Source organism: Loxodonta africana, chromosome 14 (assembly GCF_030014295.1).
Source record: "Loxodonta africana isolate mLoxAfr1 chromosome 14, mLoxAfr1.hap2, whole genome shotgun sequence".
Taxonomy (NCBI): domain Eukaryota; kingdom Metazoa; phylum Chordata; class Mammalia; order Proboscidea; family Elephantidae; genus Loxodonta; species Loxodonta africana.
This window is the reverse complement of record NC_087355.1, coordinates 92,025,868-92,050,357: the sequence shown is the minus strand read 5'-3', so window position 1 is coordinate 92,050,357 and position 24,490 is coordinate 92,025,868. Positions and strand designations below refer to the sequence as shown.

Sequence of the window (24,490 nt, the reverse complement as noted above, 5' to 3'; positions counted from 1 at the left end):
CAGGACTTTGGAAGACAGTCTGGCAGTTCCTTACAAAACTAAACATAGGCTTACCTTATGATCCAGCAATCATGCTCCTAGGTATTTATGCAAATGAGATGAAAACGTATGTCTACAGAACACCTGGACATGAATGTTTACAGCAGCTTTATTCATAACTGTCAAAAATTAGAAGCAAACAAAGCATCCTTCAATAGATGAGTGGATAAACAAACCGTGGAACATCCAAACAATGGAGTATTATTCAGTGATACAACAAAATAAACTATGAAAAGACACAGAGGAACCTTAGATGAATATTGTTAAGTGAAGCGAACCAGTCTGAAAAGGCTGCATATGATATGATGCCCACTATATGACATTCTAGGAGCCCTGGTTGCACAGCAGTTAGTGTTCGGCTGCTAACCAAAAGGTCAGCAGTTCACATCCACCAGCCCACTCTGTGGGAGAAAAATGTGGCAGTTGGCTTCCGTAAAGATTCACAACTTTGGAAATCCTAGGGGGTAGTGCTACTCTGCCTACAGGGTCCCTGTGAGTTGGAATCCACTTGATGGCAGTGGGTTTGGTTTTTGGTTTGGCATATAACATGCTGGAAAACAAAAAACTATAGAGATGGTAAAAAGTCAGTGGTTGCCCAGGGTTCAGGGAAGGATGAACAGGTGGAGCACAGGGCATTTTTAGGGCAGTGAAACTATTCTGCATGATGCTGTAATGGTGGACATGTACATTATGCACTTGTCAAAAACCACAGGGCTGTACAACACAAAGAGTGAACCATAATGTAGACTATAGACTTTAGTCAATAATAATGTATCAAAATTGGTTCATCAATTGTACCAAATGTACCACAGGAAAGCAGATGTTAATAACAGTAGAAACAGTGTGCAGGAGGCAGAGAGACACACAGGAACTCACTGCATAATTTTTCAGTAAACCTAAAACTGCTCCGAGAAATAATGTCCATTTAAACAAAAAAGAAAATGTTGGTGGTTTAAAACATGTCCATAAATTTTTTGACACTCCCTTCAAATGGTGGAGCCTAGTCCCTTCCCTTGAGTGTGGGCTGGACTTAGTTACTCGCTTCTAACAAATAGAAAAACAAAAACAAAGAACAGTAACAGAAATGACACCGTACACCTTCAGAGAAGAGGGCATAAAAGCAACGCAACTTCCTGCATGCTTTCTTAGGTGGCTCACTCTGGGAGAAACCAGCTGCCAAGTTGTGAGGCACTTGTGTGAGGAACTGCAACCTTGGCCAACAACCCCATAAGTGAGACACCCTGGAAGTATATCCTCCGGCCCCAGCCAAGGCCCCAGATGACCGCAGCCCTTGAGGCAACCACTGGTGACTCTGAGCCAGGACCACCAGCTAAGTCATTCTTGAATTCCTGACCCACAGCAACTGTGAGGTAACACATGTTTATTGCCTTAAGTCACTAAGTCTTGAGCTACTTTGTTACATAGCAATAGATAACTAATACAGAGACCTAAATAAATGGAGGGATATACCATGTTCATGGATCTGAACACTCAATATTGTTAAAATCTCAATTCTGCCCCAAATAAATCTAGTTTCAATACAATCCCAATCAAAATCCCAGTAGGCCTTTTTGTAGAACTTGACAAGCTGATTCTAAAATTTATACTCTTAAAATTGGTAAGATCTAGAATAACCAAAATGATTTGAAAAAGAGGAACAAAGTTGGAGAATTTACACTGCTTGACCTCAGGACTTACTATGATACTACAATAATCAAACCTGTGGGCTATTGGCATGAGATCAATGAATAGAATAGAGAATCCAGAAAGAGAGGCCACACATATACCGCTGATTTCGACAAGGGTGTTAAGTAATACCATTGAGAAATGATAAGTCTTTTCAAAAAATGGTGCTGGAAAAACTGGACATCCCTACAGAAAAAGATGAACCTGGACTCCTAGTCATACCATAAAAAAAAAAAAAAGCACGAACCATAATAGAAGAAAATTCATAAACTCATCAAAATTAAAAACATCTGTTCTTCAAGACGCTGTTAAGAAAATTAAGAGGCAAGCCATAGACTGGGAAAAAGTATGTGTAAAACATACATCTGCAAAGGACTAGCATCTTGAATATAAAAAGAACTCTTAGAACTCAATGAAATAAACAACGCATTTTTTAAAGCAGGCAAAAGATTTTAACAGACACTTCACAAAAGGAGACACACAAATGGCCAACAAGCACATGGAAAAACGCTCAATACCATTCATCACTGGGGAAATGAAAGTTGAAACCACAACAAGATAGCAGTACACGATCCAATGCCATCTAGTCAATTCCAACTCATAGCAATCCTATAGGACAGAGTAAAACTGTCTCATAGGATTTCCAAGGCTGTAAATCTTTATGGGAGCAGACTGCCACATCTTTCTCCTGTGACGCACCCATAAGAATGGCTAAAACTTACAAGAATGGCAATACCAAGTTAAAGAAAATGTGGAGCAACTGGGAATGTAAAATGGTAGAACCATTTTGGAAAACATTTTAGTACTTTCTTATAAACACACACTACAACCCATCGATTCTAATGCTGGGTATTTACCCAAGACAAATAAAAACACACCTACACAAAGACTTGTACAGATGAATGTTCACAGCAGTTTTGCTCATAATGACCAAAAACTGGAAAGAAGCCAGGTATCCATCAACAGGTGTAGATAAAATTGTGGCATATCCATATACTGGAATACCAAACCACTCGGCACTAAAAAGGGAACAAACTACTGATACACCCAACGTGAATCTCCAAAACATTATGCCTAGAGAAAGAAGTCAGAAACAAAAGAGCTCACTCTGTATGATTCTGTTTATGTGAAATTCTAAAAAAGGGAAATTGAATCTATAGTATAGCAGATCAATGATTGCCTGGGGCTGGGGGTAGCTGACTACAACGGGGGGTAAGGGAGCTTTCTGGGGTGATGGAAATGCTCTTCTATATCTCGATTATAGTGGTGTTCACAAGAATGTGCAAATCTGCCAAAAACTATTAAAAGAGGTACATTTTATTGTATGTAAATATACTTCAATAAAGTTTCTTATAAAAAAAAAATCGTATAAAATGCAGAAGTTCTACCCTAGCCTATAAAACTCAGGCCCCAGCTTCTCTTCCCAGTCCCATCCTCTACCACCCTCCTTCCACACCTCACAAGCATCAGGTTCCACGTATCTCAGGGCTAAGAGCTCAGCTCCGCCACTTCTACACTATGGGAACTTGACCTCTTTTGCCTTGGTTTCCTCATCTGTAAGTGGCATGCTAATAGTGCCTTCTTCATGAGGTTCCTGTGAGGATTCAATGAGTTAATGCAGAGTGTTTTTGACGTCTAGCACAAGGGTCGGCAAACAAGGACCTGTGGGCCAAATCTGGCCTGTGAGCTAAGCATGGGTTTTACATTTTTAAATGGTTGGAAAAAGTCAAAAGAGAAGTATTTTGTGACATGTGAAAAGGACATGAAATTCCAATTTCAGTGACCATAAATAAGGCTTGCTGGCAAAAAGCCATGCACAGGGAGAGGGAGTGGTGGATCAGCAATATGAGGTTTCTGTGCCCAGCCAGCACAGGGAGGCACCTCCAACCCCACCTCTCAGTGGGGAGGGCTCCACACAAGAGTGACTCTGCAACTGAGTCCTACAGGCTCCAGGGTGTCACCTGCATCCGTGCCATCCCCCGATCCTGCAACAGGAGGGGGTTCTAGGGCACATGGGGAGGAGGATGAATGCACAGCACAACACATAAAATGAAAACAGCGATAGTCAGATCAAAGAGCCCTGGCATGGTGAGATGGGGCTGAGGGTTGAGTAGGAGACGCAAGCCCCTTCAGGGCATCTGGCAGCACCACCACCCACCTCTTGTCACCAACGGCCAGCTTTTCTACCTCCCTGCTGCAGCCCATCCCTCTTCCACCTTCCCAGGACCTCTAAGCTGTCAGTCTGACCTCCTCTGCCCAGTCTGCAGTCTCTCTGGGTGTTGACCAACCTTACCATTCAAGCCTACTTCAATCCCCCTGTTACACACACACATACGAAGCCCTCCCAGGACTTTACAACCCTCTTCTTCACATCAAAACTTCTTAAAACTTGTCTGCCTATCTCCACTTCCTGCCCTCCTATGTGCTTCTCTACCAGCTACCAGTCCAATCTGTGCTCGTAAGGAAAGTCACAGTATGCAAGCAGTGTCCACCGTAAACCTAGCCTCACACAGTACACAGTGTCTACCGTGGGCCTCACCTTACACAGTGCACAGTGTCTACCCTGGACCTCAGCTCATACAGTACACAGGGTCCAGTCCAGACCACACCTCACACAGTAGAGTGTCCACTCTGGACATCACCTCACACAGTACACAGTGTCTAATTCAGACCTCATCTCAAACAGTACACAGTGTCCACTCTGGACCTCACCTCACACAGTATACAGTGCCTACTTCAGACCTTACCTCACACGGTACAGTGTCCACTCTGGACCTCATCTCACAAAGTACACAGGGTCTACTTTGGACCTCACCTCACACAGTACACAGTGTCCACTCCAGAAACCTCGCCTCACACGGTACAGTGTCCACTCTGGACCTTGACTCACATGGTACACAGTTTCCACTCTGGACTTCACCTCACACAGTACACAGTGTACACCCTGGACCTCACTTCACACAGTACACAGAGTCCACCGGGACCTTACATCACACAGTATGCAGTGCCCACCCTGGACCTCACCTCACACAGTACAGTGTCCACTCTGGACCTCACCTCACACAGTACACAGTGTCATTTCAGACCTCACCTCACACAGTACAGTGTCCACTGTGGACCTTACATCACACAGTATGCAGTGTCCACCCTGGACCTCACCTCACACAGTACAATGTCCACTCTGGACCTCACCTTACACAGTACACAGTGTCTACTTCAGACCTCACCTCACACAGTACACAGTGTCCACTCTGGACCTCACCTCACACAGTACACAGTGTCACTTCAGACCTCACCTCACACAGTACAGTGTCCACTCTGGACCTCACCTCACACAGCACACAGTATCCACCCTGGACCTCACCTCACACAGTACACAGTCTCCACCCTGGACCTCACCTCACACAGTACACAGTGTCCACCCTGGACCTCGCCTCACACAGTACACAGCATCCACTTCAGACCTCACCTTACACAGTACACTGTGTTCACCCTGAACCTCATCTCACAGTATACAGTGTCCACTTCAGACCTCGCCTCACACAGTATATAGGGTCCACTCTGGAACTCATCTCACACATTACACACTGTCCATCCTGGACCTCGCCTCACACAGTACACAGTGTCCACTCTGGACCTCACCTCACACAGTACACAGCGTCTACTTCAGACCTCACCTCACTCAGTACACGGTGTCCACCCTGCACCTTGCCTCACACAATACACAGTGTCCACTTCAGACCCCACCTCACACAATACACAGTGTCGACCCTGAACCTTGCGTCACGTGGTACACAGTATCCACCCTGGACCTCGCCTCACACGGTACACAGTATCCACCCTGGACCTCGCCTCACACAGTACAGTGTCCACCCTGAACTTCGCCTCACACAGTACACGGTATCCACCCTCGACCTTGCCTCACACAGTACACAGTGTCCACCCTGAACCTCGCCTCACACAGCACACAGTGTCTACTTCAGACCTCACCTCACACAGTACACAGTGTCCACTCCAGACCTCGCCTCACACAGTACACAGTGTCCACCCTGGGCCTTACCTCACACAGTACATGGTGTCCACCCTGGACCTCACCTCATGCAGTATACAGTGTCCACCCTGGACCTTACATCACACAGTACACATTGTCCACCCTGGACCTCGCCTCACACAGTACACAGTGTCCACCCTGGACCTCACCTCACACAGTACACAGTATCCATTCTGGTTCTCACCTCACACAGTACACAGTGTCCACCCTGAACCTCGCCTCACACAGCACACAGTCTCTACTTCAGACCTCGCCTCACACAGTACACAGTGTCCACCCTGGGCCTTACCTCACACAGTACACGGTGTCCACCCTGGACCTCACCTCATGCAGTATACAGTGTCCACCCTGGACCTTACATCGCACAGTACACATTGTCCACTCTGGACCTCGCCTCACACAGTACACAGTGTCCACCCTGGACCTCACCTACACAGTACACAGTGTCCACTCTGGACCTCACCTCACACAGTACACAGTGTCCGCTCTGGACCTCACCTCACACAGTACACAGTACACAGTGTCCATTCTGGTTCTCACCTAACACAGTACACAGTGTCCACCCTGGACCTCGCCTCACAAAGTACATAATGTCCACCCTGGACCTCGCTTCATACACTACACAGTGTCCACTCTGGACCTCACCTCACACAGTACAGTGTCCATTCTGGATCCCACCTCACACAGTATACAGTGTCCACCCTAGATCTCGCCTCACATACTACACAGTATTCATTCTGGAGCTCACCTAATTTGCCTTCGTGCTCTTTCCAACAGTCCATCCCATCCTCCTCCTTCAGGAGAGACCAGCCCTGTTCCTTTGGTTTCTGTGAAACTGGACTCTTGGGGTTTCCCTGTACTTCTCTAGCACTCCTTTCTCAGTCTGCCTTTCTTAGGCCTGGCCACGGCCACAGCGCTTGGAAATGGATATGGCTTCTCTGCTTCCTTCCTCTGGTCTGCTCCCATCCTACCACTGAGCAGGCTCAGTGTGGCTAGGCAAGAAGTGCTCAGGGACAGATGGTCAGCAACGAGGCCAGGGCCAGCCTTACCTGCCCCTGGGGTCAGCCTGCAGAGACAGCTGGCCTGATCTAAGTCAGTGAGGAAGGACCTCAAGTAGGAGAGATTCAATGTGCATTTCAGGTAAATCACTCCAGCTGAGGTGAGCAGAATGAAGTTGAGATGCTGAGAGGAAGCCAAAAAGATCAGCTAGGGACAACTGCTGGGATGCCTGAGGGAACAGGAGCCACAGAGGCAGGCTATATGGTAGAAGGGATGGGCAGGAATTGAAGAGTATTTAGGAAGAAATTTTGAGAGAGCATGGAGATGACAGAAGAGCCTGGAACTTCTGCCCAGATGTCCCACTTTGGCCAATGGGGGGACCGTGACAGAGGCACTGGGGTGGGGCACACTTGGTCTGTTGGGTCACCTGAAGTTCACCTGATGCTCCTAAGGCCCATGCAGAGGAGACATCCAGATACAGACTGGAGATTCAGAAATATGTAGAACAGACCCCAAAATCTGTGCCCAAAGATAAAGGAGCCCTGTTCCTAGATGCCTAGGCAACTACCTGGGGAGAGCTGAGTCCAGGAAAGCCCAAAACAGGCCAATGACAAGGTCAAGACGAGCGAATCCAGACAAGGAGTGAGGCCCCAGCCAATAGGGTAGAACTCCAGCCCAGGGAAGGAAGGACCAGATAAGGCCTCCTGACACCAGCTCTGAGCAAGACTGGGGGCAGGGGCAGGCTGCTGGCCCCTCAAGCCAAGCACCTCCCATAGGACAAGCATAAAGCTCAGCCCCGTGGTGGCGCTCCCTACCCAGACCCAGAGACAGGCTGTGTTCCAGCCCTCACTAGCCCCTCAGTCAAGTGGTCTTGAGCAGTGCAAACCCTGCCTCACCATCCAATGGCAGCTCTGTGGCCCTGAACCGAACGGGGGTAGCAGCCAGCGTGCTGCAGGCCAAGACACTTCTCCTGGGGGAACCCCAATCCTGCCAGGGGAGCACCTGAAAAGGCAATGGCAGCCAGGAAGGCTCACTGCTGGGCCAGACTGAGTTTGAGAAGAGCAATGTCCCCATTTAAGTTGAGGATCCCAGACGAAAAGGAAGACACAGGGCTTTTGGAGGGGTCCCTGGGTGGCTCAAACAGTCAAGCACTTGGCTACTATGAGAAAGGTTGGTGATTTGAATCCACACATAAGTTCCTCAGAAGAAAGGCCTGGAAATCTATTTCTGAGAGATCACAGCCGTTGAAAACCCTACGGACTGCAGTTCTACTCTGATGCAGGACAGCAACAGGTTGGTAACCTTGCTCTGGCTTCCCTAAGCCTGGAATGATTCCACATGCTCCTTCCCTCCCTGCACCCATGGAAATTAATTCCACAGTCCCAGAGTCCATCCCAGGCTGGGAGCACCTCTCCTGCACCTGCACAGGGCCAGGTGCTTTTCACAGCTTAGTTAGTACTTCTCATGCTGACCCCCGTCTGTGAGGGGCCCATGAGCCCCACATTGCAGCTCACTTGAATCTCTGAAAGGTTACATAACTTGCTCCAGAGAGGATCCAGTTTCTCCCCCTTGGCCTAACTCCAACGCCCACATGAAGCTCGAGCAAATCACTTATGCTCTGTGGGCCTTCATTTCCTGCTCTGAAAATGGGGGTAACTTCAGTGCTGCCTACCTGACCAACAGGTGGCTGCCACTCCTCCAGCCTCTCCTGACCTTACCACTTGCTGCCCTGGGCCTCACCCACCAGGGCCCAAGTGGCCCTACTGCCAAAGTGCCCTGGCCTGCTCTGAGTGCAGACCCTCCCCAAGACTCCCCCAGCTGCCCCCCCAAGCCTTCCTTTCCCTCTCTTCCCTCTCACACTCAGCCTCTTCTCCCCGCCCCCTTCCTTTCTCTCTTCTCTTTCCCTCTCTGGGCCTCCCCCCCTCAGCCCTAGGGCCCGACCTCCTGTTGGCCGCCCCCCACAAGCCGGTCCCCCAGGGCCCAGTCTCCCCCAAGGCCTCACCGCCTGTCCCCCCAGGCCCGGCCTCCTCTCCCCCCCAGGCCTGGCCTCCTCTCCTGGCCTCCTGTCACCCCGACCCGGCTTCCTCTCCCGGCTTCCTGTCCCCCAGGCCCGGCCTCCTCTCCCCCCAGGCCCGGCCTCCTCTCCTGGCTTCCTGTCCCCCGGACCCGGCCTCCTCCCCGTCTCGAGCCCGGCCTCCTTTCCCGCCACAGACCCCGGAAATCCGTGCCTCACCTTCCGCCTGGCGCAGGCCGCCACCGCCGCGCCTCGATCGGGTCTGCTCGGACCAGTCAGTCAGCCCCGCGCTCCTCCCGGGGCCACGGGGGCGGACCCCGCGCCGGGCCCTCGCCATGGCAACGCTACACTTCCGGCCCGAGTGGCCCAGAGCCGGAAGTCGTGGCGCCGGGTCGGAGCAGGGAGCGGGAGCTAGACTGGGGGCGGGGCCTGAGGAGCGGCGGGGAGTGGGGGGAGGCAGGCTCGGGAAGCCTCGCGGGAGCGGGACCGGCCAGCTAGGCTGGGCTTCGAAGGCGGACCAGGAGTTGACCCGACAAAGCAGAGGCGTCGTAGGGGGAGGGACCAGCATGAGCTCTGGGCGAATGGAAAGGCACTCAGGTAGTGGTTTAGGAAGGCTGGAGACGGAGTGCGATCACAGAGATGGGCGGTGTCCGGACAGGAGGAGCCTTAAGCCACAGACCGAGGAGCCGGGCTTTATCCTGGGGAGGGGGCGCGACCAGGAGAGAAAGACCTCTTTGCTGGCCGAGTGGGGCAGGCTGAGCTTTGGGAGGTCGTTAGTGGTGGCCCAGGTGAGACACGGGACCTCTCCAACTAGAGCCCTGAAGGATGGCGAGGGGAGGGGGAGTCCGGAGGAAGCCAGGTGAGAGCTGAAGGCCCGGTTTGATTTGGGGAGGGCACGACCCGGACCTGGCTGGGACATGAGCAGCGCGAAATGGCAGGCTTCCTCCTCCAGCATGCTTCTTCAACATGTGTTGGGCAGCCACTGTATACTGCAGATTTTCAACCCTTTAAAGATGTAATAACCAAAACCAAAAATGGAGCCCTGGTGGTGCAGTGGTTAAGAGCTCGGCTACTAACTAGAAGGTCAACATTTCGAATCCACCAGCCTCTCCTTGGAAACCCTATGGGGTAGTTCTACTGTATCCTGTAGGGTCTCTATGAGACGAATCGACCCGATGGCAATGGGTTTGGTTTTTTTCTTTTTGGTTATAGGTGTAATGGGGCTGTACAAGAAAAGCTGAATTCCCAGGATCCCTCCTACACGGAAGCTGGAAGCTCCCAAACATCTTCCCACCCCTTGACATCTTTTAATCCTCCCGCCTCTAGCCTGCCTTGGGGCCACAGATGTTAGGGTGCTGTCCCTGTGTTCCTGCAGTCTCACTTCACATCTAGGGGCCCTCCTTTCCCCCCAGGGCTTGGTACTGGCACCGTCCACCAGCCAGTGCCCTGGACCTGGTACCCTCTTGGGCAGACTCACCCAGATGTGTCTGGCTTAAGGGCAGCATACAGAGCACAGGCCTTGACTGAGCCAGAGATCAGATGGCCAGGGCAGAGAAGGTAAGGGGACAGAAGAGTCTGGACTTAGGAGGACCATTCTCAGGGCAGTTGCAAGAGGCATCTTTCTGGAACAACACCCTCAGAAGCAGGTCTTGCCTGAAGCTCCTCCTCCAGGCCTGAGCACTGGGTGCTGGCCTCTCAGACCTCCCCTCTCTAGCATGCCTCTTCCTCCTACCAGGTCACCTGCTCACCTGGGAGGCATCTTCCTCCTTCCAGACCAAGTCCCTGGGCCCTGTGGGTGCCTGGGAAGCCCTTCCTGTGCACCCACAAACACCCACACTCTCGCACTCAAGAGGACTCCAGGTGGTCCTTGCAGTCCCCTCCAGGGCAGGGACCATGGCCCACTGGGCCATTTCCTCAAGATCTGGCTGTGAGAGGTGCCTAATAAACCCCTACAACAAGGAGACCTCTCCACACACACCCACCCGAGGGCAAGGGGCATCCTCCCCAGAGCAACCTCCAGAGCACGTGGACCTGGAGAACTGGAGGAGGAAGAGGAAGGCAAGTGCTGCTTCCAGGCAGGGCCAGCTCACCCAGGGCCCACCGAGGCTTTCCTTTCGATGGTTAAGGAAGAGGGCCATCAGTTGCCAGGAGCCACTGTTTACAGGCCCCAGGCAGGATGGGAGGAATATGGCTTCCAGGACCCCAGAAGAGCCCACCCAGCATGCCCTAGGGCAAATCGCTGGAGTCACTTGCTCTCCTCTTTTGGTCCAGAGATGAGGGCTCCGATGTGGGTCCTTCAGTTGGACTACCAGTTGCCATCCAGTTGATTCTGACTCATGGCAACCCCACATGTGTCAGAGTAGAACTATGCTCCACAGGATTTTCAACAGCTGACTTTTCAGAAGTAGATAGCCAAGCCTTTCTTCCGAGGCACCTCTGGGTAGACTGGAACCTCCGACTTTTCAGCCGAGTGTGTTAACCATTTGCACCACTCAGGGACTCAAACCCTCCCTAAAGGGCAGCTTCGGTCAATGTCCCAGCCTGCGAAGCCCTGGCCCTAGTGCTTGGCCTTGAACTCCAATGGACCTCCTGACCCTTCTCAGGCAGGGAAAGTGGGCTGAGAAGGGAAGTCCAGCATGTATGTCCACTGGCTGCCAGCCTGGGTAAATCGCTTCCCCATCTGTTGATGGGGGCCTGAGACCACCACCCAGGAATGAGATGCAGGAACCTCAGACTGTGTGCCTCTTCAAAGGGCTTTTCCTTCTAGCTTGAAAGGCGCTGCCTCGGGAGTTGAGGGCAGCCTAGGGGTGGGGGCTGAGGGAAGTCCCCACCAGAAACTTCCTTGCCCCTCCCTTCCAGATTAACAGAAACTTGCTAATTGTGGCAGCCAAACCCCTCTCCCCTCCCCCACAGCCTCCTGCCTCTCTCCCTCCCCTCCCCCTTCCATCCGAATGATAAAGGACCTGGCCCGCCTGCCCCCACCCGGCCCCAGGCCCAGGCCTTGCCTTACCACACAGCCCCAGTGCCCTGCACCACTCCACCGGGCTGGGCCCAGGCTGCCTGCTTCCCCTGCATGGGGCCCTGCAGAGACCCTCGCCCGGGTCCCCCAGAGATGGAACCCCCCTCCCAGCCCCCCAAGAGGAGGAAGAAGAGATACCTGCGGCATGACAAACCCCCCTACACCTACTTGGCCATGATCGCCTTGGTGATCCAGGCCGCGCCCTCACGCAGGCTGAAGCTGGCCCAGGTGAGAGGGTACCCCCACCCCCCCACCCAGTGGGCGGACCTTTCTTCAGACACCCCACTAACTCCCACCTTGGGGTAGGGCTCCTCCTTCCCCAGACCTGTTTCCCACCCACTGCCCAGCTCAAGCTCCAGCCTCCACCACCCACCCCCGCCCCACCCAGCTATGCCAAAGTGGGGCCAGCACTCGGCCTGGACAGAGGGGGAGAGCTGGGAGAGCTGAGGGGCTTACATAGGACCCTTCTGAGAGAACTGCCTCTGGCCAGGCTCTAGGGAAGGGGTGAGGTGCTGCCCTCCCTGCCCAGCTCACGGGGCTCCTGCGTGGTTTCAGATCATCCGTCAGGTCCAGGCCGTGTTCCCCTTCTTCAGGGATGACTATGAAGGCTGGAAGGATTCCATTCGCCACAACCTATCCTCCAATCGATGTTTCCACAAGGTGGGGCCGGGCCAGGGGCCGGGTGGGCAGGGGGGTCCTGGGGATCCAGGGTCAGGCAGTGCCACCCAAGCCTGTCCCCACTTCTCCAGGTGCCCAAAGACCCTTCAAAGCCGCAGGCCAAGGGCAACTTCTGGGCAGTCGACGTGAGCCTGATCCCGGCTGAGGCACTGAGGCTGCAGAACACAGCCCTGTGCCGGCGCTGGCAAAGCAGGGACGCTCGCAGCACTTTTGCCAAGGACCTGGGCCCCTACGTCCTACATGGTCAGCCCTATCAGCCGCCCAGCCCCCCGTCGGCACCCAACGAGGGCTTCAGCATCAAGTCCCTGCTAGGGGACCCTGGGGAGGGGCCACCCTGGCCCCAGCCACCGCCGAAGAAAAGTCCAGCTCTAGCCGACACAGGGTGCACTGGGGAGTGGGAGGGGGTGTCCGCTGCACCCCTGCCCTCTTCTGAGAGGCCTCTGTGGCCTCTCTGTCCACTCCCCGGGCCCACAAGAGGAGAGGAGAACTCCAGGGGTGGGACCACCCGGCCCTTGGCCCTCTCCCCAGAGCCCAGGGCCTGGCCCCTCCACCTACTTCAGGGTACTCCAGACACTCAGGGACTGGCCGGCGGGGGACACAGAACGCCATTTTTGGGGCAGCTGCCCACCTCCTACTTGCCCATATACACCCCCAATGTGGTAATGCCCTTGGCCCGCCTACCACCCACCTCCTGCCCCCAGTGCCCACCTGCAGCAAGCCCAGCCTACTGGGGGGTGGCCCCTGAAGCCCAAGGGCCCCCGGGGCTGTTCTGGGATCTAGATGCCCTCTTCCAGGGGGTGCCTCCCAACAAGAGCATCTACGACGTGTGGGTCAGCCACCCTCGGGACTTGACTGCCCCGGCCCCGGGCTGGCTGCTCTCCTGGTACAGCCTGTGAGGCTCCGTGGGAGAGGTGCTGTCCTCTCCTGCCATAAGGGAGGGTGCCTGCAGCCACAGCAGCCTCACGTCACCAGGTGAGAGTCCAGGACGTTTATTGGATGACCCCACAGAAGGGTGGCAGCCAGGCTGGGCCCAAACCTAGCCTGGGTCAGTCATGCCTTTCCCCACCCCCACCCCCAAGATGCAAGTCTGGAAGGAGCAGGGCTCCGCCTGGATTAGCCCTTCCTGTCCCATGTTCTCAGCCTTGTCAGTCTGTCTATCCATCCATCAACATCTGTCCCTTCCCCTCCTTGGCTCTGGGCTGGGGGAGGGAGAACTCAGTGATGGCTCCAGTCTATTAGTCCTCCCTCAGCTGTCTGAGAAGGACATAGCACCTTTTGGGGGAAGGGGGAGTGAATAAAAACCGGGCCCTATGTGGTCTTGGGGGGGCGGGGGCGATAACAATAAAGGAACTTACAGCATTCTAACGCCATGTCTGGTTTTTGGGGGCGGGTTGGTGATTTGAGCAACCATTCAGTGCGGCTCTGGGATCCCCTGCTGTGTGTCTCGATAACAGCAAATGGCGATAAGGTGGGAGGTGAGGACCTGTGGGCAGGGGGCGGGGGCATCGTTTCTCTAGGTTTAACACTCCTCGTGGGGGGAGGGGAGACTCTGGGAGTCGGGGGGTTCAGTGGACTCCCCGAGGTCAAGGGGATTTTGCACCCCACAAGGCAGGGTGTGGGGACTTCCTGCAACCTCTGCCGGCAGAGGCGCGACCCCAGACCCCTTGGGCACCGCCGCGTGTAGGACTACCGGGGCAGGCCCTCTGCGACCGCTAAAGCCAAGCCAGAGCCGCTGTCGGGTAATGGGCTCTGAGGGCTGCCGGGGGACTGTGTGGGAGTGCAGGGGGTCTCCGTGAGCTGGGTGTCCGTGCTGAAGGAGGAGGGCGTCCCGGAGCGCGGGGCTCTGCGGCGTCGGGCTGGCCCCAGCTCTACTTGGCCCACTCGCTCGGCGAATTTGAGGGAGCAGACGGTCTCCCCGAGGTCCTCTGGCCGCGTGGAGATCTGCGAGGAATCGGCGCTAGTGCCCGGACCCCGGAGTGGGCGGTGCCTGGCATGCAAAGATTATGCAAACGAGCCTCCGCGCCCCGCCAGCCCGAGCCGCCCACCTGCAGCAGCAGCACGGCGGTAGCGCCGGGCCCGAGCGCCGGCTGCAGCAGGCGGGTGAGCTGCGAGTCGCGGAAGGGCACGTGGGGCCGCCGAGCGCGCAGCGCGGCCATGACGCCTCCCAGCGCCAGCAGCGAGCGGTTGATGGTCCGGGCCTCCCGCAGCCGCCGAGCCCGGTCCTTGTCTCCCGGGGGCGCGCCGATCGACCCCGCCTTCCAGGCGCGCTCGGATCCCGCCAGGTCCACCAGGTGCAGCGTGCCTGCTGGGGCGAGCGAAGCCAGACTTGGAGGAAGGCGGGTCCGAGCGAGGCGTGGGCCCTGGCAGGGCGTGGCGCAACAATGATACCTGCAGTGCCGGGACCGAGCGGCAGGGACGCCACGCGCAACGTCAGCGTGACCAGAGCGTGGGAGCGGGAGCTGTGCTGGTTCATGGCTGTGGCTGCAGTGGCCCGGTTGCTCCTCCCCAGGCTCAGCATCTGGAAGGCAGAGCGACATGGCTGACCTGTGCAGGTCCCCTGCCCCCAGGTCGAGGACAGGGAGAGGGCCTCACCTGGTTCAGCGTCTCCAGGTTGGGCACGTCCCAGTGGGTGAGGCCAGCCACCTGGATTCCCCCCTGGCCTGCTGGGCCCTGCCTCACCGCCAGGCGCTGCGGAGGCCCTGGGGCCAGGAGGTCCCTGGTGAGAAAGAAGGGAAGAATTGGTTTCAGACTCTGAGGGTGGCTGTGGGGGACCTTGGGTGGGAGGGGGTGGGGAAGCTGCCCTCACTGCCTGACCTGACAGCCTCGTTGTAGATCTCCACCATGCTGAGGGTCACTCGGTGCCGCCCTCCAGCCCCCATCTCCTGGAACAAGGACTGCAGAGCCCTAGGAGCTATGCCGGGGTCCTCAGGTGGACCCTGGGGCGGGGTGAGGTGCCACATCTGGGTTCACATTCCACCCAGCCTAAGGACCACCCAACCCCCTGGGCTTCTTCCATCAAGGAGTGGGCACTACCCCACCTCCATGCTGTAGGTCTTCCCGGTCCCCGTCTGACCATAGGTGAAAATGCAGACACTGTAGCCTCGGAGGCAGGACAGCACAGCTGGCTGGAGCTCCCGGAAGACCTGGGGTAGAGGGGCAGGAGGGGTGTGCTGGGTGCCTCCCAGGGGTCCCCTGTTAAGGACTGGTGGGGAGTGGGGGGGGGGTTACTTGAGCAGTGGAGTGTGAGACAAGGGATTTAGAGGGGCACAGCAGGAAGGTGGACCCCCCCCCCCCAGACAAAAGGCTCTATACAGAAGGTGGCATTTGCTTGGGGTCTGAGGCAGAAGTAAAGTTTTGCCAGGCAAAGAGTGAAGAGACTTGACAGGCAGTGGACACAGCCTGTGGGAAGGACTGGAGTCCTGAAGATCACTGGGAGCCCATGGAATAGTGATCAGGAACCTGGACTGCCTGTTCAAACTGGGTGTGATTGAAGGTAAGTTACTCTTCCTCACCCACAGCCCTTCCTGGAGATTTCCCCTCTGTGAAGTGAGGCTGCAATGCACCTGTCCCCCAATGGGAGAATGTGCACATGGAGGAGCCTAAAGGAAGGGCCCTGGGGGGCAGCCAGCCTGGACAGCTGGAGCCTGGGCCTTCCCAGTGCAGAGGAGGCTGTCAGGAAACGGGGCTGGGACTTTCATCCTGCAGTAACTGGAAGGGGACTGTTAACTCTGTGGACTCCTCAACTTTGCTTGAAAGGCTGACCAATGTGACCACTGAGATTCCACGGAAGAAGGAGGCATTGGGGGTGGTGTGTGGAAGGGTGTACTGTGGCACCATTGCCACAGTTGATGTTGGCTCTTTGGTTTGGACATGTTGAGTTGGAGGCCTCTGTCCAGAAACACTACCTGGAGGGCGGTGGACAAGTGGGACTGGAGTTCTGGGGACTGTGCAGGTGGTGGGCTGAGACCCAGGGATATGTAGGTTAGACAGAAAATAAGTGGGAAAGAGGATCACTGAGATCCTAGGAGATGGGGAGAGAGTACCTGCCAGCGGTGGACACTCTCATCCCTGGGGGCCCCACGGGTGCCTGTGGTAAAAGAGCCACAGAGGCCACTGGGCACCCAGTCTGAGTCCCTACCAGTTCTGCCCAGCCCCTGCCCACTCTGAACCTCCTCCTTCTCATCTACAGAAAGCTCTAGGGTCAACGTTTATGTCAGAGAGACAGTCGCTTTTGGCAGTGGGCTAGGGTTTGAACCCACATCTGTCTGGCCACTCCAACACCCCCGCTTCCCCACTTGAGTCTAGTAGCAAAAGGAAGGGTGGTTGTGGGCAGCCTGAGTGCGCTGAGGCACCAAGCTCACCTGCTCACACACCCTCATCAGCCTCGGCCACAGAATGAGGCAGAGCTTGGGGGCTTGCTTGCCTGCACCGCTGGGTGAACTCCAGGCCCTGGAAAGGGGCAGCCACTGCTGCCCAAGAGGATGAGGCACCAAGACGTTGCCTGTGGAGTCCCAGCCACGCTCTGTGGTCAGTTCTGCATAAGCAGTGACTGTCACCACACACGAGCTCGTGGTCTTTCATGTGTGAGATGTTAACTTTCCTGTCTAAACCAAGGAGACTGTTGCCCCTGGGCCTGCAGAGCTCCATGGGAAAGGCAGATAGGGAGAACCCCAGAAGAAGCAGACACCCAGCTGGGCTGGCTGTCCTGCCCCCAGGCCTGCTGCTCCCTTCCCTGCCCTGTTGGAGCCCAGCCCCCCACAGAGTAGGTAGAGAAGGGGAGACTGGGGCTTCCTTGGACTCCAGGACTCTGAGGGGGGATCAGGACAGAGGCAAGGTGTGTCGTCACCTCCTCCTGGCTGGCATCGGGAGGGAAGACCCAGTCCAAACGGAAGCGGCGCTGGCGCCCTCGATAGCAGGTAGTGACAGTGCCGCCAGGGCCAGGCTCTGTGCTCACTAGGCCACAGGGTGTCCCTGGCCTCAGCCGGCACAGCACGCGGATATTCCCTGGAGTGGAGGTCAGGTCAGTGGGCTGCCTCCTTGCCCAAGTCTGAAGCTCAGGGAGGCTCCCCTCCTCCCTGCCCTCCTCCGCCCCTCAAGTCTGCCCTACCCTTCAGCTCCAGCAGCCGCCCTGGGCACCCCATTGTGGGCTCCTGCTGCTCCTCAGAGAGCTGAGTCCCAATGCCTTCAGCTGCCAGCGCCCCCAGGGCCCAGGATACCTGAGGGGACAGAGATGTGAGGAGAACACTCAGGGCAGCAGGAGGAGCTGGGGGACGGGTACTGCTAAGGGCAGAACAGGGGACACTGTAGACTGACCACAGTGGCCACCCACAACTTTCAGTGGCATGAGGTCTTCTGGGCCTGGGATGAAGTCTGAGGGGTCCATGTACAAGGACATCACACCCACACACCTCTGAGCTTCATGGTAAGCCTATGAAGGATTTGCTAACGCCTCAATTGCACATGAGGAAACTGAGACCCAGAAGTAAGGTCAGGGTCACACAGAAGCTGTAACAGAGCCTCCATCAGCATCAGTGCATGCAACTACTCCTCCCCCCACGGGGAGAGGGGAGGGAGAACAGGCTGGGCAGGTCCCCAGAGGAGGACAGAGAAGGGCTGGCCCAGAGATGGGTGCCAGGAGGGGAGGGGTCTGACCTGGCCCTGGGCCTCGCTCAGCGAGCCCTGACAGCTCTGAGTGAAGGTGCTGACCAGCCCTCGGAGGTCCCCGCAGCCCTGACGCAGGCTGGCCATGCGCGCCCGGAGTCCTGGTGGGGCAAGTCTGTTGGAAAGAAAGCCCAGGCCCCGGCCCCGCCCCCACTGCAACACTCCCAGCCCTTACCTGCCAGCTGCCCGTGCACCTGCTGCAGCTCCTGCCTGCAGTTCTGCTCTGTCTCCTGCTGGAGCTGCCGGAGGGCCCCCCGGAGGCCCTGCAGCTGTACCTCCTGGACCCCCAGCTACCCCACCCGACCCCACCCCTGTCACTGAGGAAACAGGCACTTACCAGGCCCTGCCTACCTGTGTCCCCCATCCTCCTCCCCATCTCCCTCTCTCCCTGTCTCCCTTTCCATGTGCCCCAGCCCTTCAGGCCCTCTGGGTGCACCCCCTCTGCCCAGCCCACCTGGACTCGGAGGGCTTCCATGGTGTCCTGGGCCTCCTGAAGCCGGCTCTGGAGTTCCACCAGGGCCTCAGCTTCTCCCTGTTGGCGGGGCAGGACCCAGGTGGGCTGTGGAGCTGGGAGGGAACTTGGGGACAGGCATTCCAATGGCCCCACTTCCCAGATAGGGAGATAGGAGGGGCAGGCCAAGCAGGTGTGAGCCCACACCTCCCAACTGCATATGGGGCTCCATCCTCCAAGTTCCTTTGCTCTCCTGGGGTCAGGTACTCAGAGAGGCCCAGGGCGGGGGTGGGGGGGAGGTTCTCCCATGAGCATCAGCCTCTGGGTGGCACTGTCCTGCCATACCATTCCAGGGCTCATCTACAAGCCTGGGGCAGGGAAACTGAAAGGTTAAGAGACCTCCTGGTGATCTCTTAGCATGAGGCCCTGGGGGAGCTTGGGTAGTAGCAGCTGAGGAGCGGGTACCTGAGGGTCCCTGGAGTGGGGGCCAGGCCCCCAGTGCAGTAAGAGGTCCCGCATCAGGCTCAGGCTCTGTTTCAGGGCCTCATTCTCCAGAGTAAGGTGCTGAACTCTCTTCTCAGAGTCCGTAGCTCCCTGGTGGAGAGGGAAACCCTCAGCACCTAACCTGAAAGCCATGCCCCTTCACACCCCTCTCCTTGCACCCCCAGCAGCCTCACCACTCCCAAGCGCAGCCGGCCGAGCTCCTCCTCCTGGTGTTCCAGCTGTAGCTTCAGCTCTTCCAACTGGGGAGGTGGGAGGGGCACAGGCTAGAACACTTCCTTGCACCCCCACCCCCAACCCTGCCAAGTCCTGGGCTTTCACCTGTCCCAGGATGAGCTGCTCCAACCTATGCCAAGCCCTCTGTTCCTCCTCCAACTGGGGGGGCTGCCGCACTTGGGCCTCACTCCTTGGTGCCTCCCCCGAGTCTGCAGCAGGATAAGAAGAGCTTTCTTCTTGGGATGGGGGTCCTGGGGTGCGGTAGACCCAGTTAGGAATGAAGAGGTCTCTGTCCTGAAGGAGGCACCCTGGGAGCAGGGCTCAGGACCCTGGACCCCAAGCTGCCCAGATCTGTGTGACTTTGTTCTTTCCACAGGGTTCCTTTCAACTCAATACCCATTACATACCATCTGGAGTAGGGGGCTGCACACCTGCGGCTGGCTGAGTCCCCTGGAGCAAGGCCTGCCTTCCTCTGGGGCCCCAAATCCATGCTAGGAGAGCTAAGAGCTGACTGGTAACTGTCAACAGTGGAGGAGTCTCAACGGTCTGTAGAAGATAAGACCAGGGCAGGGACACTCTGGGGAAATGGGCCAGGGCTGGGGGCAGCAGGGCTGGGGAGAAAGAACAGGTCTGGAGGGAAGGGGTGGGGAGTAGTTCCTAGGAAAGAAAAAACTTCCTGAGGGAGCTGTCATTTTTTTAGTGGATGCGGGTCAAAGGCAGGAGTCTGTGCACGGTATATAAGGAAGGTCTTGGGGATGAGGTCACAGGAGCAGAGAAGGGTCAGGAGAATGGGGAGCAAAGCAAAGTGGGGATGCAACCCTTAGCCCTGCTCACCTTGCCCGCTTCGGAAGGGTTCCCGTAGCCCTCTTCCGCCCCCAAGTGGACGGAGAGGAATTCAGCAAGGCGCGTGAGAGCCTGTTCCAGGGAGACCTCGGCCGGGCGGCCCTCGACTGCCCCCCCCGGTCCATCCTCGGACTCGGAGCAGCCTGCGGGGCCAGGGAGTGAGAGGAGGGGGCACTCCAGATCACGTGCAGGAGGCCCGGCCTCCATCTGTCACCTGCCGTGTCCCTCCTCCCAATGAGGTCACTGCGCCCCTCCCTCTCTAGGATGGCCGGTACCCGCACGCCGCCTCAGGCGCAGCGTTCCCGAACCGCGGAGCACCTACCGGCCAGGCCGATCAGCTCGGTCCACAGGTGCGGCGGGGGCTGGCCGGGGCGGCGGCGGCCTTTGGTATGACAGTGGACACTCTAGGGGGGAGCAGAGGAGTCTCTGGGGAGGGGGCAGACAGCCTGCGGGGCTCCCTCCAGGGGCTGGCCCGGAGGGGTTGGGACCGAGGTCTCTGGCTTCCAACACCTGAACAGAGACGGAGTTCTCATCATGGCCCCCACTCCCCAGGGGCAGCGCCCGAGGACGTAGGCTGCGTGGGCCTGCCAGGACCCCATCTGTCTCCTCAGCGGGGCGCAGCTCCCGCCCCCGCTCACCTGGGTGGAGTCCCCGGGGTCCGCGGCCGCCGCGGTCCTGCCATCCCTGCGGAACAGGCTGTAGAAGATGTAGATAAGCAGCGAGTAGAAGGCGTACATGGGAGCGCGGGGCGGCAGAGGACCCCGCTTCAGGCCGCCCCGCGTCCCCGCGCCTGGATCCGCACCCGCCCGCAGCCGCGCCGGTGCGCATGCTCGGCCGGCCGCCCCCAGGCCCGCTCCCGCGCAGCAGTGGGGCGCGAGGAGAGCGCCTGGAAACGATGTCCGGGGCCGCACCCCAAGGACCCGTCCTCCTCACAACCCCGTCCCCGGCCCTCCATTCCTACATTGCGGGGACCCCCGGCTGAGAGCGCCCATGGCCTCGGCCCCCGCTCCCTCCTTTCGGAATACCCCCCCTTGGCGGAGACTCCCCATTGCTCGGCTGACAGGTGCGCTACCTCCTCTGCTGGTCCCCTCCTCCCAGCCCTGCCCAGCCCCTCCCCAGACTCCGCCTCTCCTCTCAGACCCGCCCTTCCTCCTAGCCCCGCCCAAGACCCCTTCCTTCTCCCAGCATCGCTCCACGTGACTAAGTCCCACCTCTCGCAGCCCGTTCTCCTGCTCCTATTCTCGGAATCCCCACCCCTGTTCTTCGCTGAGACCCCCATTGCTCTCGGTTTCTAAAGCCTTCTTTTGATAGGTGTGCTACCACCTCCTCTCCTCCCAGCCCCTTCCGCAGACCCTTTCTCTTCTCCCAGCCTGTTCCCAAGACCCCTACTCCCCTCCAGCCTCACCCCAGACCCCTCCTCTTCTCCCAACCCCTTCCCCAGACCCCTCCTCCCCTCACAGCCCCGCCCCAGGCCCCTCCTCTTCTCCCAGCTTCTTCCCCAGGCCCCTCTTCTCACACCCCCACTACTCCTTAACCGGATCCCACAAAACCACTCCCTTCGTAAGTTGTCCTTAGGCGCACTGCAGTCGGTTCCCACTCATAGAGACCCTGTGCACCACAGAACGAAACACTGCCGGTACTGTGCCATCCTCACAATCGTTGCTGTGTTTAAGCCCACTGTTGCAGCCACTGTGTCAATCCATCTCCTTGAGGGTCTTCCTCTTTTCTGCCGAACAAGCATGATGTCCCTCTCCAGGGACTGGTCCCTCCTGGTAACATGTCCAGACTATGTGAGACGAAGTCTCGCCATCCTTGCTTCTAAAGAGCATTCCAGCTGCACTTCTTCCAAGCCAGATTTGTTCATTTTTCTGGCAGTCTATGTTATATTCAATATTTTTTGCCAACACCATGATTTAAAAGCATCAATTCTTTTTTGGTCTTTCATATTCATTGTCCGGCTTTCACATCCATATGGGGTGATTGAAAGTACCATGGCTTGGGTCAGGTGCACCTCAGTCCTCAAAGTAACATCTTTGCTTTTTAACACAGCAGATTTGCCCAATGCAATGTGTCTTTTGATTTCTTGACTACTGCTTCCATGGACATTGATTGTGAATCCAAGTAAAATGAAATCCTTGACAAATTCAGTATTTTCTCTGTTTATCATGATGGTGCTTATTGGTCCAGTTGTGAGAATTTTCATTTTCTCTATGTGGAGGTGTAACCCACACGTCTCATACAGCCCTCCCTATCGTCCGCCCCAGGCCCCGCCCCCCCCCCCCCCCCCCCGCCGCTCTAGCCTCTGTTCCTCTCGTTGGTCATGGCGCTGTGACTGTGCTGTCCCGGACAGCCCGAGGCCGGGCGCCTGGACGCAGAGCCACAGGCGCGGCGGACGGCTCAGCAAGCGGGCCCAGTCTCTCGCTCGTCGCTGCGTCTGGGGCTTGGAAATTGCCGAGGCCGGCTGATCCCTAGAAGCTCGGGTTCCGAGGACGAGCCCGCGGCCCTTCCCGCCTCTCCGAGCGCAGGCACCAGGCCGAGGCAGGCGCCTCCCTGCCACGGCTCAGCCCTCCTCTCCCCCGGCCCCACGCGTCCCTCTTGGGCTCTGGAGCCCCAGGGCTCACACCCATCCAGCCTAGACACCATGCTGCTTCCCCCACTCTTTTCCCTGCCAAATTAGATTCTTCTTCGCTGTTGTGTTCCAGTGGCTTCAGGGCCCTGGAAAATTAAGGATGAACCTATCCCAACACTTATACAAGGGGTTGTGGATCCTAGAATTCCTGGAGAGCAGCCCTTAGGACTCCAGGCCGCTGGCTTCTGCACTTTCTTTCTCTCCAAAGTTGAGGATCCCCTTCCTGGCACCTCATCAAACGCTACCACCATGACCTCCAAATCTGGGGAAGACTGGGGTACAGCCCTCTCCCACCTGGTGCTTGGAGTGGTGTCTCTGCATGCAGCTGTGTGCACTGCCCAGGTGAGTAGATGGGGAAGGGCTAGGTGCTCCATAGTCCTTCTCCCTCTGGGCTCTGATTCCCACCCCAAACCCAAGGATCTAGGCCAGTTCACTGGAATTGAGGAGGGGTGTTGGGAGATAAGTCTGGGGGCCAGGCTGCCATGAGAGCCCCAGATCCTTCCTGCTTAGAGGGATGGCAGCTGGCCCCCTTCCTCACATCCTCTCCCTTCCCTGTGTTCACAGGCGAGTCGAGGGGCTGCTGCTGGCTTCCTGCTCCAGGCCGTGTCTTCTGCCACCATGCTGGTGCCAGGGTTGGGCACAGATGAAGACTGTCTTGCTGGAGCCTGGGTGGCCACCGTCATCAGCCTGCCCCTTCTGGCGTTTGATTTCCACTGGATGAATGGGGACCGCTCCTCTGCCAACCTGCTCCTGGGAGGAGGCATGGTGCTGGCTGTGGCTGGTGACCACCTCGGCAGTGAGGGCCGATCTGTGGCTGGTCAGGCAGTGGTGCTGGTGGTCTCGGTGACCATCCTCATCGTGGCTGTTTTCACAGCCAACACTTATGGGATGTGGGGGGGCGCCATGCTGGGTGCAGCTGGCCTCTTGAGCCGACTGGAGGAGGACAGACTGCTGCTGCTGCCCAAGGAGGACATCTGCCGCTGGGCCCTAGCTGCAGGCAGTTGGGCCTATTGCCGGGCCCTGCATATACAGCACCTGCAGTGGGAGTGACAGTCGGGACCACAGGGCAGGGCTGCTGCCTGGCTGCACCTCCTCCCCCTCCTACCACCTGCTCCTGGGGCCTCCTTCTGACACCGGTTAGGGGACAGAGTCTGGGGCTGCTCCTCCTCTGACCGTAAGAAGGGACTTGCCTAGACCAGAGTCAAGGTGAACAGAGTCTGAGGCACATTATGGGGCCTATTTCTGGGCTGGACATGGTCATGGGTCCAGAGTGAGGCTTGGTCTCCAATAAACCTTATGGATTCGGCAGGAATATGGAATCTGCCCATTCTTGAAGGGATTAAGGGGACCTCCAGTGAGCTACCTAAGGGCCAGGGCAGCAACTGGTTCTCCTGAGCAAAGGGAGGGGGTGCTGTGAGACTAGCACGGCCTCACCCAGCCTGGGTTCCTGCGGGCACCTGTCAGGAGGGCCCCTGGGCTGAGAGGATACACTCCCGGGCTCTCGCTCTCCTGGGACATCGTGGAGCTCCAGATATCCTTGCACAGGCTGGCAGGTGGCTCTGTAGGGCAGCGACCTTCACGGGCTGCCGGCTGGGGTGGGGGCAGGGGAGGCCTTTACCACACAGCTGTTCCCAGAAACGCAAGTCCCCTCCCTGGGTGACGACCTCTACCTCTTTGCCCTCCGGCTTCTCTGCGGCCTGTGC

At 57.1% G+C, this 24,490-nt stretch overlaps 4 protein-coding genes across 6 annotated transcripts in view; 2 read left to right on the top strand and 2 right to left on the bottom strand.

Annotated features, from left to right (window-relative positions):
• Nucleotides 1-9,125, bottom strand: part of PPP1R16A (protein phosphatase 1 regulatory subunit 16A) — a 35,431-nt gene extending 26,306 nt beyond the window's left edge. The window contains exon 1 of one of the 3 annotated variants that reach the window (XM_064268277.1): nt 9,009-9,125. The gene's annotated coding sequence lies outside the window, so the exon portion shown is untranslated. Of the gene's footprint in view, nt 1-54; nt 4,624-9,008 lie in introns of those variants that run through there. The other 2 variants (XM_064268275.1, XM_064268276.1) reach the window with 2 other exon arrangements.
• A 119-nt stretch (nt 9,126-9,244) lies between these two features.
• On the top strand, nt 9,245-13,479 carry FOXH1 (forkhead box H1). Its single transcript, XM_064268273.1, has 3 exons — nt 9,245-12,036; nt 12,364-12,468; nt 12,558-13,479. Exons 1-3 carry the CDS (start codon nt 11,863-11,865, stop codon nt 13,380-13,382), a joined length of 1,104 nt encoding a protein of 367 aa, XP_064124343.1. The 5' UTR covers nt 9,245-11,862; the 3' UTR covers nt 13,383-13,479.
• A 674-nt stretch (nt 13,480-14,153) lies between these two features.
• On the bottom strand, nt 14,154-20,927 carry KIFC2 (kinesin family member C2). Its single transcript, XM_064268274.1, has 18 exons — nt 20,797-20,927; nt 20,481-20,562; nt 20,150-20,301; nt 19,723-19,861; nt 19,421-19,566; nt 19,276-19,341; nt 19,064-19,192; nt 18,602-18,679; nt 18,323-18,437; nt 18,139-18,248; nt 17,594-17,702; nt 17,333-17,490; nt 15,525-15,629; nt 15,301-15,422; nt 15,079-15,202; nt 14,875-15,004; nt 14,532-14,788; nt 14,154-14,427 (listed from the first exon to the last, which is right to left on the bottom strand). The coding sequence occupies exons 1-18, from the start codon at nt 20,893-20,895 to the stop codon at nt 14,173-14,175; spliced, it is 2,376 nt and encodes a 791-aa protein (XP_064124344.1). The 5' UTR covers nt 20,896-20,927; the 3' UTR covers nt 14,154-14,172.
• Nucleotides 20,928-22,477: 1,550 nt separating this feature from the next.
• TMEM276 (transmembrane protein 276) lies at nt 22,478-24,099 on the top strand. Its single transcript, XM_064268272.1, has 2 exons — nt 22,478-23,129; nt 23,352-24,099. Exons 1-2 carry the CDS (start codon nt 23,037-23,039, stop codon nt 23,835-23,837), a joined length of 579 nt encoding a protein of 192 aa, XP_064124342.1. The 5' UTR covers nt 22,478-23,036; the 3' UTR covers nt 23,838-24,099.
• Nucleotides 24,100-24,490: the final 391 nt, after the last annotated feature.

Bases quoted from the DNA above. Each gene is read 5' to 3' on its own strand.
- FOXH1 (XM_064268273.1), top strand. From the start codon at position 11,863: ATGGGGCCCTGCAGAGACCCTCGCCCGGGTCCCCCAGAGATGGAACCC. The intron at 12,037-12,363 runs GTGAGAGGGTAC...GCGTGGTTTCAG, and splicing joins GCAGGCTGAAGCTGGCCCAG to ATCATCCGTCAGGTCCAGGC. The intron at 12,469-12,557 runs GTGGGGCCGGGC...CCACTTCTCCAG, and splicing joins CCAATCGATGTTTCCACAAG to GTGCCCAAAGACCCTTCAAA.
- KIFC2 (XM_064268274.1), bottom strand. From the start codon at position 20,895: ATGTACGCCTTCTACTCGCTGCTTATCTACATCTTCTACAGCCTGTTC. The intron at 20,563-20,796 runs GTGAGCGGGGGC...GCTCCCCCCTAG, and splicing joins ACCCCGGGGACTCCACCCAG to AGTGTCCACTGTCATACCAA. The intron at 18,249-18,322 runs GTAAGGGCTGGG...TTGCCCCACCAG, and splicing joins GGTGCACGGGCAGCTGGCAG to GACTCCGGGCGCGCATGGCC.
- TMEM276 (XM_064268272.1), top strand. From the start codon at position 23,037: ATGACCTCCAAATCTGGGGAAGACTGGGGTACAGCCCTCTCCCACCTG. The intron at 23,130-23,351 runs GTGAGTAGATGG...CTGTGTTCACAG, and splicing joins CAGCTGTGTGCACTGCCCAG to GCGAGTCGAGGGGCTGCTGC.